This window comes from Gymnoscopelus braueri (assembly GCF_963280865.1).
Source record: "Gymnoscopelus braueri genome assembly, chromosome: 24".
NCBI classification, from domain to species: Eukaryota; Metazoa; Chordata; class Actinopteri; order Myctophiformes; family Myctophidae; genus Gymnoscopelus; species Gymnoscopelus braueri.
The window spans coordinates 26,237,086-26,252,768 of NC_137626.1; the positions used below are offsets into that span (position 1 = coordinate 26,237,086).

At 42.3% G+C, this 15,683-nt stretch overlaps 1 protein-coding gene across 1 annotated transcript; it reads right to left on the reverse strand.

The window, feature by feature from the left end:
- Nucleotides 1-1,594: 1,594 nt before the first annotated feature.
- LOC308080874 (uncharacterized protein) lies at nt 1,595-13,400 on the reverse strand. The gene is made up of 11 exons (XM_080422923.1): nt 13,266-13,400; nt 9,912-10,057; nt 9,731-9,812; nt 9,139-9,274; nt 8,457-8,659; nt 7,745-7,881; nt 7,287-7,428; nt 6,492-6,764; nt 5,202-6,354; nt 4,673-4,960; nt 1,595-3,718 (listed from the first exon to the last, which is right to left on the reverse strand). The coding sequence occupies exons 1-11, from the start codon at nt 13,395-13,397 to the stop codon at nt 2,397-2,399; spliced, it is 4,014 nt and encodes a 1,337-aa protein (XP_080279049.1). The 5' UTR covers nt 13,398-13,400; the 3' UTR covers nt 1,595-2,396.
- Nucleotides 13,401-15,683: the final 2,283 nt, after the last annotated feature.

The following is a 15,683-nucleotide window of genomic DNA, read 5'->3' on the forward strand; positions in this document are numbered from 1 at the left end:
AGGAGTTGAGGCATTACATTTAGTTTGACTCAGTTCTGTTCCACATATAGATATTGTGAAAATAGCATATCTACAAGCTCTCAAAAGAAAAGCTGTAGATCTGCTATTTTCACAATTGTTGCCCCTTTCCTATATCATTTTTACAATTTGGCCAATGTTTGACCAGTTTTCATAGTAACTTTTCCTTTTGAGGTATTAAAAAGGTCTTAAAAGTCCTTAAATTGACACTTCACTGTCATCTGGGGAGTGGGGACCGACCCACAGGTTGAGAACCACTGATATAAGCAACCTGGTTTATGAAAACATGCCGTTTATGAAAACAAACCTTCCATGACATGAGCCCTTTAAACCATCTGCTTTTGGGGGGCAAAATGTGGAATATTTTTGAAACATTTTAACACCACAAATCTGGTACGGGCCGGGGTTCCTGGCACAAACTTCAGATGGGGGTCCGTGGACAAATGCAAATTAATTTATTTGGGGGTCCTTGACATGATAGTTTGATTTGTTTAAACAGGATTAGGCAGCAAGCCCAAATAAACAACTACACTTTCTACAGTACTTTCTTGGGTTTATCCTTTTAGCATCCTTTTGTATAGAACTGTACTTTGTGAATTTTTTTTGCAAACTGTTAATAAAGTATTCAATCAATCATATTTACAAGCAACTTTACATAAAAACAAGCCCAAAGTCGCTTATAATAGGCAGACATGGCAACAATTCACTATCACACACAGCACACAGAGCACAGACTGTACCTTACCTTTGTTTTAGTTTCTTAGATGTTTTTTAGTGGTGTGATGATTCTTTTTATGCAATTGCCTATTGTAGCACTTTAAGATTTTCACAAATGTAAAGTGCATTATAAATAAAATACATTATTATTACTAACCCAGTCTGAGTTGGTGTGAATCCTTCCCTCTGCGTATTAATACGGCCCATTATCAAGATCTTCTCCACAAAATGTTCAAGAATCCTGGCTGCAATGCATGCATCCAACGCAATCTTACTTCTCATGTCGTCTTCAGCCTATTTTTCTAAATTTTAGTTTTTTGTATTACCTATGCCATTTACACCTTATGTTACTACAAAATTGACCGAAATTAACTCAACTAAACCTTTCACCTCCTTTATTCTTTTAAATCACTGTGCTGATACACAACTTCCACTAGTACAGTGTAGACGTGTTGGTTATTCTACTCACAGCCGTTCTTCCCACACCTTCTCTACATAGTACTGCAGCAACATGAGCATCCATCCACACTCCTGAGCGGAGCACGAGAGGAGCTCTCATAAGGCCTGACGTGACCCTATATTACGTACGTAATCCAGATATGTATATCCTTTCTACCAATTCCCCTTTAAACACACTGATGTATTGTCCTCCATCACTCCTTCTCTCTGTATCGTGTTAATCTTCTTGAAGTAAATTAAATCGAAAAAACATTGACACACTTGACATGCGTCGGCTACCCCCTCTTCAGATGTGTAGTCTTTCCTCTATGGCTCAAAGCTCTGTACTATATAAACAGTACAGAGCTATAAGCCATGAGTGTCCCACGGCTTGGCTCACACAATATAAATCAGGCTTGTAAATGGTCTGCATTTCTTTTTTTATTGTTTACTCCTAAGTGTTTTACAATGTGCATTACATATTCACCCATTCACACACCGACAACAGAGGAAACCATGCAAGGCACCAAACTGCACATCGGGAGCAGTTGGGGGGTTCATTGTCTTGCTCAAGGACACTTTGACCAGCAGCCAGGGGACGGGGAATGAACAAAGAACCTTCCGACTCCAGACAGCTGGCCTACCTGCTGATTCACTGCTGCCCCATCTTATATAGCTATTATGATTTAGATCTACCTCTCTCCCTCTTCTTGGGTTCCTGCTGGGAAATCACCAATGCACCAACTATACAACGCAACGACCTCCATGCAAAAGACTCCTGGGTCAGCAACCCTCCCGGATACCTACACATTCCGCTCCCATTCAACCAACATTGTTTATTTCAATTAACGCCCAACCGTTCTCGATGGTGTGGTTGTTGTCGTGTGAAATAAACGAAAAACAAAGTGCTTTAAAATGTGCTTTGCATTTGTATCCTTTAGATTATTGACAAACCATTAAGAAACAAAAAGTTCAACAGTGATAAATTAAATGTATTTTGGTATCCATATGAATTTGTTCTTACATACAAATTGGCCTAATGCAGAACAGAAAAATAATCACCCATATTAGGCATACCATAAAATATACTGACAGTGGTTTGCTTTTTTTTTTTTTTTTGACTCTCAGGAATGATTATCCACTGACCGTGGTCCTGTACTTTGCCTTCGACTTTTTACCCCTCTACACCACATCTCTTAGCTGAAAACTACCACTCTACAAGCTCACAAGGCATCATCTGTGTCATGGTCACTAATCTCAATTATCTCATCATCCACCAATGCATTATGAGCATCATCTGTGCCATGGTCATTAATCTCACCATCCACCGATGCATCATGGTCATAATATGTGCCATGGACACTAATATCACCATCCACCAATGCATCATGGGCATAATCTGTGCCATGGTCATTAATATCACCATCCACCAATGTATCATGGGCATAATCTGTGCCATGGTCACTAATCTCACCATTCACCAATGCATCATGGGCATAATCTTTGCCATGGTCACTAATCCCACACATCTCACCAACCCACATATCCACCAATGCATCATGTTCCCATGCTCCGTGAGCTTGTAGCTCTGCCATTTCCTGCGAATGTTCGTCTGCTATGCCATGCCCATAATTGGGGACGCTAGGGTTCATGTTGTCAAACACGTGGAAGCGCTCGTGATTCTTCAGATTACGCTTGTCACCGAAACACTTGCCACACTCTTTACAGTCGTATGGTTTTTCTCCAGTGTGGACACGAAGGTGTTTCCTCAGGGTATCTTTTCGACGGAAATTCTTGCCACACACTTCACAGTGGAAAGGTTTTTCTCTGGTGTGGACTCGCATGTGTTGCTTCAGATTGCTGGGCCGACCGAAACACATGTCACAATATGCACAGAATAAAGGCTTTTCACCAGTGTGGACGGGCAGATGTTCCTTCAGATGATGTAAATGACTAAAACGCTTGTTACACTGTTTACAGTGGAAAGGTAGGCCAGTATGGCAACGCTGGTGTCTCTTCAGATTCTGTGCATTACCGAATCTCTTGCCACACTCTTCACAGCGGAAAAGTTTTAGTCCGGTGTGGAAAGCTTGGTGATTTGTCAGACCATCTAACCTGCTGAAACTCATGTCACACAATTCACAGTTGTGGCGTTTCTTTTCTGTGTGAATCAGATGATCCATCTTTACTTCCTCTGGCTGAGTTAAAGTTTTGGTAAACTGTTGATGACTGTAAGGTATTGGTTGGTCCATGTCTTCTTCTTTCTGGTCGGTTGCAGAGCTGATACAAGGATGGTCGCCAGGGACCGGGGTAGATGGAGGGGACTCGTCGCCCAATGTTCCAACAGGAAAGGGAGTAACGAAGTCTACGAAAGCAGTCCTGGTGATTTGCTGACAGACAACTGAGGGGAGCTGTCCATTCCATTGGCAGATGATGTCCTTGTGGCGCCTCTTCACGTGTCTCTGGAGGAAGGCCTCAGATGTGAAGGAAAATAGACACCCAGGACAGGAGAAGACCAGAGTCTGGGAAGTTTGGGACGTCACTCCTGATAGCGAGAGAGAAGACAGAGAGGGAGAGAGAGAGAAGGGGAGAGGCAGGTGAAAATGGTGTCCAGACAACTAGAAACTCCAACAAGTCCCCTTTGAAGGTGCACTATGGCTTCCCTGTTAAGCATAATGATGGGAAAATATTAAAATATGGACTTAACTCACATAATGACATGTTTGATATCAAAATTGGAGCACATGCAGCAGGACATTTGGAGTGAAGCATTTACCCCTGGCTTCTCCATAGTCTATTGGCTAAACTATCGGTCGATATGTGCACAAGATATAAGATATAAGAAATAAGGCAGCCTTCGTGTATTGAGCGAACAGCTGGGAATGCAAGACGTTTCCAGTTTCCAAACTATTGTGTGTACGTATATCATTGTGTGTAGTATAAGGTAAAAATGACTGGAGAAAAGATTATGCTACACTTAAACAATAATAATCTATATAAAGTAGACAATATTACATACAGTAGTACTATTATGGTAGCAGTGTAATCACTATTAAGCAGTGGTTCTCAACCCATGGCGGCCGGGCCTTGAGGATATTGCGGACCGAGTGGCCCTGTCTTTCCCTATAGGCCTGACCGTGGGTAGCTACTGGGACCTAAGTCGGGGCTTGATCAAGCCCGGCTGGGTCACCTGGGCGAGGGTGTATGTTGTTGCGAGACCCGAAACACCCTATGACCCCAGGCTACAACACTGATGATACGTCCCAGTTGCATCCATGTGATGTTTTCTTTATATTTATAGATCAATAAAAAAAAAAGTCATGGTATTTTTTCTTTAAAACACTGAAAAGTGAGTTTTTAATTGTGAAACTGATTAATAAAGTATACTATGTTCCATTGATCCAATGGAACCACTGCCATTAAGTGCAGTAGTAGTACTACTACTGTAGCAGTGTAGGATTGCCAAACAGACACTCCTAATCGTCCTCCACTTCCTCACCTGGATGAGGGGAGGAGTCTCTCTCCTGACCAGTCCCGTCTCTCCTCATAAGTTCTGCGGCTGCAGACTTCAGGAGCAGTGTAGGATTGCCAAACAGACACTCCTCATCGTCCTCCTCCACTTCCTCACCTGGATGAGGGGAGGAGTCGCCCCCCTGACCAGTCCCGTCTCTCCTCATAAGTTGCCTCTCCTCTTCTCTCCCGTCTCTCCTCATAATTTGCCTCTCCCCTTCTCTCTCCCTCTCCGTCTTCTCTCTCGCTATCAGTTCTGGGGCTGCAGACTTCAGACCTAACATGATGGGGGAAGCAAAGAAAGAGCAACAGAAATTTAGGCAGAGGGAGACAGACAGAAAGGGAAGACAGAAAAGGACGGGTCCAAATATTCCTGTAACCAACATAATCAATAAACAAACTGTATTTACTATATGTTACGCGTTTTCTTTTTTACAAATTTAACAGCATGGATATGTGATAAACACATTATTGCCTAGTTATGGCGACGGTTGATATGCCATTCCCCGGTTATTTACCATTAGAGTTTGCTTGTGGTGTCAGTGTCTTCGATTGGTTATACTCCGGCTCAGAATCCTGGTCAGAATCGCAGCTGGGCTCAGAATCCTGGTCAGAGTCGCTGCTGCTGTCGTCTTTTGGGTCCCACCACATGTCAGAACCATCAATACAGTCCTTCTCCTCCTCCTCCTCCTCCTCCTCTTCCTCCTCTTCTTCCTCGCTACTGCATTGCTGCACCAGTGACAAGGGAGCAACCTTAGAGCTGTGTTTGGGAATTACCATCTCTGCCGGTGGTGTTTGGGATGGACCACCGCTGCCAGTTTCATTCACCAGACGCAAAGTGGAAGCCTTGTGTGTTTGCGGGAGTTTGGGAATTACCACCTCTGCCGGCGGTGTTTGAGAAGGACCAACGCTGCCAGTTTCATTCACCAGCTGCAAAGTGGAAGCCTTGTGTGTTTGTGGGAGTTTTGAAAGGACCACCACTGCCGGCTTCATTTTAACCAGAAGTGAAGTGGAAACCTTGTTTATTTGTGGGAGTTTGGAAAGGACCACCACTGCCGGCCTCATTTTAGCCAGAAGTGAAGTGGAAGCCATGTCTAAATCCTCATGGGTTTCCATGAGCCGCTGCGGCTTCCCAGCCGGAAGGGAAGTGAAAGCCTCGTCTAATTCCTCAAGGGTTTCCGAGTACTCCATGAGCCACCGTGGCTTCCTTATCTTCCGTCTTGGGGGCTTCTTTTCTAAGAAACGTGGAATAATAAGACTGTGATACATTTTGTCTAGCTGCCAAAAGGACTGCCATAAAGAGTCTAATGGAGTTTCATTCACAGCACGTGAGCCTCGTTTCCCTTTCGTCTTCACAGCATGGTCAACAGTTGAAACTGCAGCTCCATCAGTGCTGGCCGTACCCCGTTTGGTTGTCTTGTGATTCTTGCGGTCTTTAAATTGGCGCTTCTTTGCCCCTGCCTGGGGTGCCACTTTTGTTCTTTGGTGGAAGTTGCTTGAATGGGTGCTTAAATGTGAATCGGGCTCTTTGATGCAGTGGTCAGGGACCCACTCCATGATCTCTTCTAGGGCAGCGCTCTCCACCGTCTCACTCATCAGATTCTTACAGTTGTCTCGCAGAGCCACAAGGTTACAGAACTCAGGGTCAAAGTGCAAGCCATTCTTCAGGACCTACAGAAAGAGGCAGTAAAACAAAATATGTGAACATTGTCGACCATTGATTGTTTCACACAAAACAGAGACATTGACACAAACAAACAAAATACATGACACAAAAAAAAGAATACTATTGTTTATGACTTATCCACCTGGAGCAACTCGAAGCGAACTTGGTTGCTGACAAGGCTGTCCTCTGCATGGTACTCCTGGTCAGGCTGTGTGTAGAGCTGGAAGACCATCTTGTAAGCCTCCACAGTGTGCTCCAGGAAGAAGCCCTGCAGAGCACAGGCTCTGCACATCTCCAGGTCATTGGGAAATAGGCCAGCGATGGTCTTGTATATCAGGGACTTGGTGCCGACATCACAGGACTGAAGGGCCATGGTGCACAGCTCCACACAGAACTGGAGGCCATCTTTGCCCAACTACAGTAAATATTGACAAAATGAGAGTTGAATATGAACACTGAATTCTATTAAAAGTGATATCTAGGCCCGGATCGCTGGCCTAACGGTCCGCTTGACGGCATGTCCCGATCCCGACAACCTTTCCTGCGTGTCACTCCCTGTCTCTCTCTCCCCATTTCCTCTCTATCTACTGTACACCATCAATATAGGCAGATAAAGGCAGAAAAGCCACAAACAAAAAGTGTTATCTAATGAAAATATTCCACCTTCATTATTGCTAAACTATTGATTTACTGTTGGCATTTTCCCAGTCTGCCTCAGACATTTTAAAATAAAAATTGGGCCATGGGCACCAATTGCTCTGAACTAAAAAATAAATAAAAGAGAAAAAAGATAATAAATGAGACATAGATGATACTACAAACATACATGATACTACACCAATACTCTAGTACTATTCAGTTTCATGATGTTATTAAGTTCAAGAGCAAGTCTTCACAAAAAACGTACATGAAAAAAAAACGTTATTGTATATCTCACCTCTTCCAGAATGACTCTGATGAAAGGGAAGATTGAATTGACATTGGTGGCAGACAGCATCAGCTCATGGCTCTCCTCAAGTAAAACTTGTTTGGGGGTTTGCAACCGCATATGTAGTTTGCTCCATATGAAGACAAGGTCACTGTAGGACAATTTAAGACAATTAAGATGATAAATATTCCTATTGTGTACAGTTATATTAGACTATGTATGACGCATGTACTAAGATAGACATAAGAAAAGTTTAAAGCAATATAATTAAAGTGCTCCGAGCACGTCTCAGTCTGGCCACTCAACCAATCATTTATATGCCAAACAGGGATGGCTGCTGAACTGAGACCGCTGATCACAATGATGCCATTCAAATGAATATAATTTGGTGTGAATACCGCGGTCATACATGCTGGTGTGACTGGCCCTTGTATCATTTGTGGATTTCTATTGACAGTAAAACCTACCACAAGTGGTCCATGTCTCCTCTTCGGAGCTCCTGCGAGAGAAAGGCTCTGGTGAGGGCCAGTAGTGATTCATCCTTTTCTTCGCTCTCCATATTACAGATGATGTGAAGAGCATCTTTGCCACTAAGATTAGCCACCTGAAAGAAAGGATGAGAAACCAGTGCCATTACATCATTCAAGTCCCATTCAGGGCACACCAGTAGCTAACTGGATAATGTGCAATTGCTCCAGTATTCTATGTCTCTGGTTCAATTCCTGCTGTGTTGCACATCTTTCTACGCTGTCCTGCAAAGATGCACAAGTGCTTAAAAATATTCTTAACTAGTACTATTCTACAGTTTAAACCATTGGGAGTGTGTTAGTAATAGGGCCAGTTATTTAATAAGTGTGTGATTGACGGTCATTGACACACATGCAAAAAGCCATTGGTCAATTTCCAATCTCTCTATTCACCTGTTTCCTAGGCTGTGTGTTTTCCACTTCCTGTCGATTTGATCCAATGAAATCCAATGAAACTGGTCAGATGACCAATGATATCCAATGAAATCGACAGGAAGTGGAAAACACACAGCCTAGGAAACAGGTGAATACTATAATTAAAAACATTCCCAAAATGTACAACTTTGACTTTCAAACCAATATTATTATACAGTCCTCCCTCATACACATCTCATGTGCAGTGTACACATCTCTATACAACACAGTCACTCACCTCTTTGTTCAGAAGGTCATGCTGGGAGGTTTTGTGAAGCCAGGTGAGGTACACCTGGAGGAAGAAGTGATGTTGCCCTGCCGTGGGATGCTTAGAGCAGCACTTGGCCAGGGCCATGGCCTCGCTGACCCTCTCACAGGTCAACAGGTAGCGTACCCGCAGCTCCAACAACACCGGCAGCTGGGAGCTGATATATCTGTCCACTGTGGAAGAGTCAAACAGGGGGAGAAAGTCTATTTAGTAACGTCATATTAAATCATACTGGAATTGGTCTTGATCACATAGTGCGGATACATTGAAAGCTAACACACATCCATGACACATAACACCACACATGGTGCAGGAATAACAGAACTTCACAGCAAAGGCACAGGAGTTAGTGCTGTCGTTGGGTAATTACAAGGCTCCAGATTTGATCCCAGCTCTTGTTGTCAGTATTCTATCCCCTTGCGGAATGAGGTAGCTGTCCACACAGTGCAAACACTGATAAGCAGGATTTGTAAGGAAAATAATTGAACAGTCTTGTACTCCTCCAAATATAATAAAAAATAAAATTCAAAATTGTCACAGATCGGTCCTGCATTAATAATTTTTAAGCGTCCAGCTCTGGACACAGACCTTCTTGACGGCTAGACTCCTGTAGAGCCAATTCGAAAAATTTATTGTTTTCACTGTTACAAACCTTCAGTATGAGGTAATGTGGACTGTGTGAGGATGGCCTGCAGAGTGGAGTTCGCCCATGGCCCGTCATCTTGTAAACAATTGCTCACCTGGAGCAAGTGAACATTCTGATGCCTTGCAAGGGACATATGACTTTCCTGAGTGGGGAAAAAAGAGAATAAATTGCAGCCTCACACTTAGAAAAGCCCTGCTTTCTCCTCTGCTGAAAGACAGCAGGGGAGAAAGGGATGGATTATCATAATGTATAAACGCACACTTTTACTCTATATCAGGGCTTTTCAGAGACTGTAGGCCTCCATTCACATGAAGCTCAGACAACCGCACCCTCTTATGAGATTACAATTAGAGTGGCATGCGTCATCGTCCTCAATGGGCATCGGCCTTGTGCCACAAAAAATATGAATCCTGTTTTATCTTTATTCTTCACACATGTTTGAAATGCATGCCTCAGACTTTGAAAAGCACTGCTATGTGGATAAATATGTTGTAGTGGCGCTGCATTCAAGGGGCAACCACGACAGCTGGTTGCCCCTTAAATGCCCTTCACAGAAATGCATAATTAAGCTAAATCAGAAAATGGTTTGAAGCCTCACCTGGAATGTAACAGTGAAGTGTTTCAGGGGATCCTGATTGAAGTCATTCTTGTCAAAGAACAGCAAGAGCTCAAACACACTCCTGTGAGGGAACAGAAATCCTATGAATTACTCTTTGGGCAAAAACATTGCATCCCGTTTTCCAACAGTCCTAACAAAGGTCTCCACCAGGGTTACTTACAAGGCCAGACTGCTGAGCATGGAGAGCACATCATCACAGCCTGCTGGAAACGAGTGAGATTCTCGATCAAAATAGCAAAGAGCAATCTCAAGGATCCTGAGTTGAGGCAGTGGAGTCTGCCAGTGACATGTGTACTCCTCCACCAGCTAGAGAGAAGTGGGGGAGAGAAACCTAAAAAATGAATAAGAGTTGGGGAACAGCTTCCATCTATATCCATTAAACCCATTATAGCAGACCAAGAGGAAGTTGAATTCAATTTCAGCATAATTGTGTATTTACATAATGCATGCTGGAGAATGGAGATAACATTAGTGTCATCAAATACCTCAATAATGGAAACTTTGATGACTTTGATGTATAGCCTTGTTGCCAGCTTAACAGTAATTAGCACGACTACTAGTTAATATTCACTCGGCAATCACGTAAAAAAAACAAGTTAACATTTAATCCACTACATGTTTATTATTATTAATTATTATCATTATTGTTATTTAGTATCAATGAATGTATATCATTGTTGCCCAGAAACTACTTAATGGTACAAATGCTAAGCGAACCAGCCCAACATTAGCATGGCACAGTGACACATTCAACAATACACTGGTTCTCAGTAGGGCCCGATGACCCCCAGGGGTCCTTGAGGGGGTTCCAGGGGGTCCCCAGCTAAATTAGATAATATAGCATCAAAATCCTGATCCTGTGAGCTTGTAGATCTGCTATAAAAAGATTTTTTTTCTTCTAAAAACTCAACTTGTATGGGGTCCCTGGCACAAAATATTTTCCGATGGGGGTCCGCGGTCAAACACATTAATTACTCGATTTTTTTTTACTAAAGTAAAAGTATTAATACTGCAATGTAGAAATACTCAGTTACAAGTAAAAGTCTGGAATTCTGAATTTACTTGAGTAAAAGTACAAAGGTATTGGTGTCAAAATGTACTAAGTACTCATTCTGCAGAATGTCCCATTTCAACCGTTTTCAAATGTATAAAATATATAAAAATCTTTTGAAAATAGCAGATCTACAAGCTCGCGAGGCATATTTTCAAATGGCCGAGATGTATATAGGGCTAGCTTAGATCAAGACTATCGTCGATGTATTTTATCGAGTCTGACTTTTACTTTCGTATCTACCGAGTTTTAGCGAGCACCCCCCCGCGTTTGCCCTGGAATGTCACCACCAGTAAAGTGTAGCCTACAAATGCAAAATATAAGGTTCTTACCCGCTTGCCCCAAATGTTAACTAGGTGTCCGGGGTATTTGTGCAATGTATTAGTCCATATTTTTCAATAAAGAAGTGTTTTAATCCAGTCTGTGGCCGAACGCCATTTGTTCCCCCTACTTTCTTTCCTGTTTACATTGAAAGTAATTCCGGCTTTCACCAGATGCGCCCCGGCCGTCACTACAGCCCATTGAACTTCCGACAGAATCGGCCACAGACGGGAAAAAAACACTTCTTTATTGAAGAATTTGGACTAATACGTTGCACTAATACCCGGATACCTAGTTAACATTTGGGGCAAGCGGGTAAGCACCTTCTATTTTGCATTTGTACATGTTTGAAGAAATACAGGCTTTCCTGGTGACAAGTCTTTAAGACTCTCGTAGAATACATCTACGGTAGTCTTGATCTAAGGCTAATATAGGGTTAAAGTAGTTAAAAAATAATACAAAAATAAAATAAAAAGTGGTGAATGGACGTTTCGTTATAATAATCAAAATCTGCAAAGTAACTTAAGTTTTCAAATAATTGCAGTGGCGTAAAAGTACAATATTTGCCTCTCAGATGTACCGAAAATTGTAAATACTCCAGTTAAGTAAATATCTAACAATTGTGCTCAAGACTCAAGTACAGTACTTGAGTACATGTACTTAGTTACTTTACACCACTGAACATAATATGCACAAGGAATATCATATCAGTGGATTCGCACGACATCAGCTGCAAAATCAGCAAAAATCAGCCGAAACAAGCTGAAGACTTGTTTGAAGACATTAGTGTTGCCTCAAACTTGCTGTTTAAACTAGAGGCGTTAGCCAACTTATTGATCTGAGGGGGAGGGGAACCTGAAGACCTGTCCTGCATTCAGTGTTGCCAGATTTTGGGAGACAAATAAGCGAACAAGTCTATGAAAACAAGCCCAAAAGAAGCGACTTATTAGGCCAAATGAGCACTTTAAATCTGTTTTTATCAGCCATTTGAAAATAGCAGATCTTGTGCATCTGCTATTTAAAACAAATATTTTATGAGAAAAAAAAAACATTTTATGGTATGGGTGTCCCTGGCACAACACATTTTTCAGATGGGGGTCCGTTAGCCCTAGAATGTCTGTGATCTTACATACATTTCAAGTATTCCAAATACACAGTCATAGATCTCTCTCGGTCCCCCACTGTGTAGTGCCCATCTGCGCGGCCATAACAGTGCTCTAAACTCCGTCTGTACTCACCCAATAATTAATTCCTAAGACGTGTAGTCATATTTTGTCCTCTAGTTTCATATCCATGTGAAAGTTCTGCCAGAAAACGTGTGTTTAGTCAAATATCTCCACTTTTTCACGAGCTGCACACGGACGTGTTTCTGTACGACGCGAGGGGCCAGGAATGATTGCAGCACTGAATATACGTAACTTCCTTTAGGACGCACAAATGTTTGGGACACACAATTGACAGGTGCTTGTGATTGCTGCGGGGTAATGAATCATCACCTGCCAATTGTGTGTCCCAAACATTTGTGCGTCCTAAAGGAAGTTACGTATATTCAGTGCTGCAATCATTCCTGGCCCCTCGCGTCGTACAGAAACACGTCCGTGTGCAGCTCGTGAAAAAGTGGAGATATTTGACTAAACACACGTTTTCTGGCAGAACTTTCACATGGATATGAAACTAGAGGACAAAATATGACTACACGTCTTAGGAATTAATTATTGGGTGAGTACAGACGGAGTTTAGAGCACTGTTATGGCCGCGCAGATGGGCACTACACAGTGGGGGACCGAGAGAGATCTATGACTGTGTATTTGGAATACTTGAAATGTATGTAAGATCACAGACATTCTAGGGCTAGGGGTCCGTGTGGAGAAATACGATACATAATCATTAATTTGGGGGTCTTTGCCACGTTTAATAACCACTGGTTTAAACAACATTAGGAAACAAGACCAAATAAGCAACTGACACTTAAGAAACAAGCCCCAAAAAACCGCAACCCACCAATATTTACAAGCAACCTAACAGAAAAACAAGCCCAAAGTCGCTTATAATAAGCGGACCTGGCAACCCTGACCTGCATGTGTTCTCCTCCACAGGGTTTTAATTCTAACGAATTAAACAAGTGTCTCTGGACTGTCTTACCTTGCGGAATTCAGAGCAGAAGGTTTTACCGTCCACCTGCAGCTCGTGACTCGAGCAAGCATCTTTAAATAAACTTTGTAACTGTTTTTCGAAGCCCTTTAAGTCGAGCGCAATGTCTCCCTCCTCCGCCATAGTTTCTACTCGTCGACTCGATATTCAGTGACTTTCTGTTTTGGTCTCATGCATGGCGTTTGTACTTCCTAGTCGTTACAATGCCGCCATCTACTGGACGGAGTAATATCTTCATTGGGCGTAGTGCCTACTGTTCACATAAACAGAGCAAATTGCTGCTACTTGTCGCAAAGGTTTTAAACCAAGTGAATGCAAAACATCGAAATACTGCACCAAGCTAACCTCTCCTATATTATTTCTATTCTATTAGACAGAAAATGCACAGTTTTTATAGTATTAAGATAGCCTTCCCTCACAGTTGCAATGTAACACAGCTCTGTTTACACTGTTATTTTATTCCTATTTATATTCAATATTTATTTTTGCTTTGGCAATGTAAACATATGTTTTCTCATGCCAATAAAGCTCCTTTGAAATGAATTGACATTTAATTGGATTGTAATATCTTCACAGTGCAACCTAATTAGTTACAGCAGTGGTTCTCAAACTTTTCCTTGTCAAGGACCCCGAAAATGTATTTGGCTGTGGACCCCTATAACTCTATGACCCCCATCTGAAAGTGTTTTTGTGCCAGGGACCCTCATACAAGATGTGTACTAGTACACCACAGTTAAAGGTACCACAGTAAAGACAATAAAAAAAGAGGTAATTATAATTATAAATGTTATAAAATATATATCTCATTTTTGCTATGACCTCTCCACACTCTGGGAGGATGTGCATGGTTCTGGGGGGTCTATATGTGTTATTAAGCCTAATGGCAGAGGGGATGAAACTGGCATTGCCCTTCCTATCTCCTGCCTGAGGGCAGGATCTGAAAGCAAGTGCAGAGGTTGTTTGGTGACAAATAGAGAGTCCAAATCAACCTGGACCTAATGTACACAAAATCAGGCATTTTAAATGAAAAATAGACTTTGGTGGATCGTCTTCCTAATTAAAATTGTAAAATCAATAGGAAGCTGACATGTATCATCGGCTTCGCAGTCTCAGAAGACCATAGATTTCTTGTGCCTGGGAGCATCTTCTGTGGCTGAGAAGTCCAATGCGGGAGAGGCAGACTTGGCCGCAGATGTCACACGCGTAGGCCGGTCCCAAAGATGTTGATGGTGTGGCGGTGTCCTGTTGTTGTTGCTAGTTCTTTGTATGAACTGCACCATAGTCAACCGACACCTTCTCCACAGATGATATGGACACAAGATCCTGTAAGGGCCATGGTGGGAGAGGAAGCCAGTTTCACCTGCCAACTCGTAGCAGAAAATAATCCCAGAGGATGTTGCCACCAGTAACAAACACTTTGGAATCAAGATCAACCCTCCCTTTCAAAGAAAAGTGGAGTTTAAAGACACTGGACTGCAGAATAGTACCATAGTGGTCAGGAATGTAACCAAAGCAGATGAGGGCTGTTACAGATGTTTATTTAATGCCTATCCTGAAAGGGCCATCTATAAGAAAACCTGTCTCACAGTTTATGTTAAGAAGACTTAGTGGCCCTGTGTGTGGTGTGTGTGTGTGTGTGTGTGTGTGTGTGTGTGTGTGTGTGTGTGTGTGTGTGTGTGTGTGTGTGTGTGTGTGTGTGTGTGTGTGTGTGTGTGTGTGTGTGTGTGTGTGTGTGTGTGTGTGTGTGTGTGTGTGTGTGTGTGTGTGTGTGTGTGTGTGTGTGTGTGCGTGCGTGCGTGCGTGCGTGCGACCGTGCGTGTGCAGGTGTGGGTGTGTGAGGAACAATAGGTATATTGGTATCTTGCAAAATGTTTAGGTGCTTTGGTTCAGGATTAGGTTAAAAAGGAATGAAATAAGGAGAGTGGTTGGTGAGTGAATGTACAGGAGGCCTATAAAATGTGTAAAATTAAGTGTGTGTGCATGGTGGGAACAGTTGATTTAATTATTGTTTGTTTTGTAGAACAACCTACGTCTATATTAGCCATCATAAAACCCAACGGAATAGGACACAGGATACAGGATACAGGATTCAAATTTATGTAAACGAGGAACCGTGTTTCATCAAACAGAATTCATTGAGCAGAAATGTCTCATCTTGCTCACACACTTGTGCTTTTTCTATTGGTAGTCTTCTCAGAAGGTAGGTTAAATTAACTTTTATGAACATTATTATATTACTGTATGTTTACCTACATCATTGTTGGATGAAAAACAGACATTGTAAAATCAATAGGAAGTTGACATGTATATAGAGCTCCTTTCTAGTTCTTTGTATGAGCTATGCACCATAGTCAACCGACACCTTCTCCACCTATATAGGTCTATCAGAGCTGATATGGACACAAGATA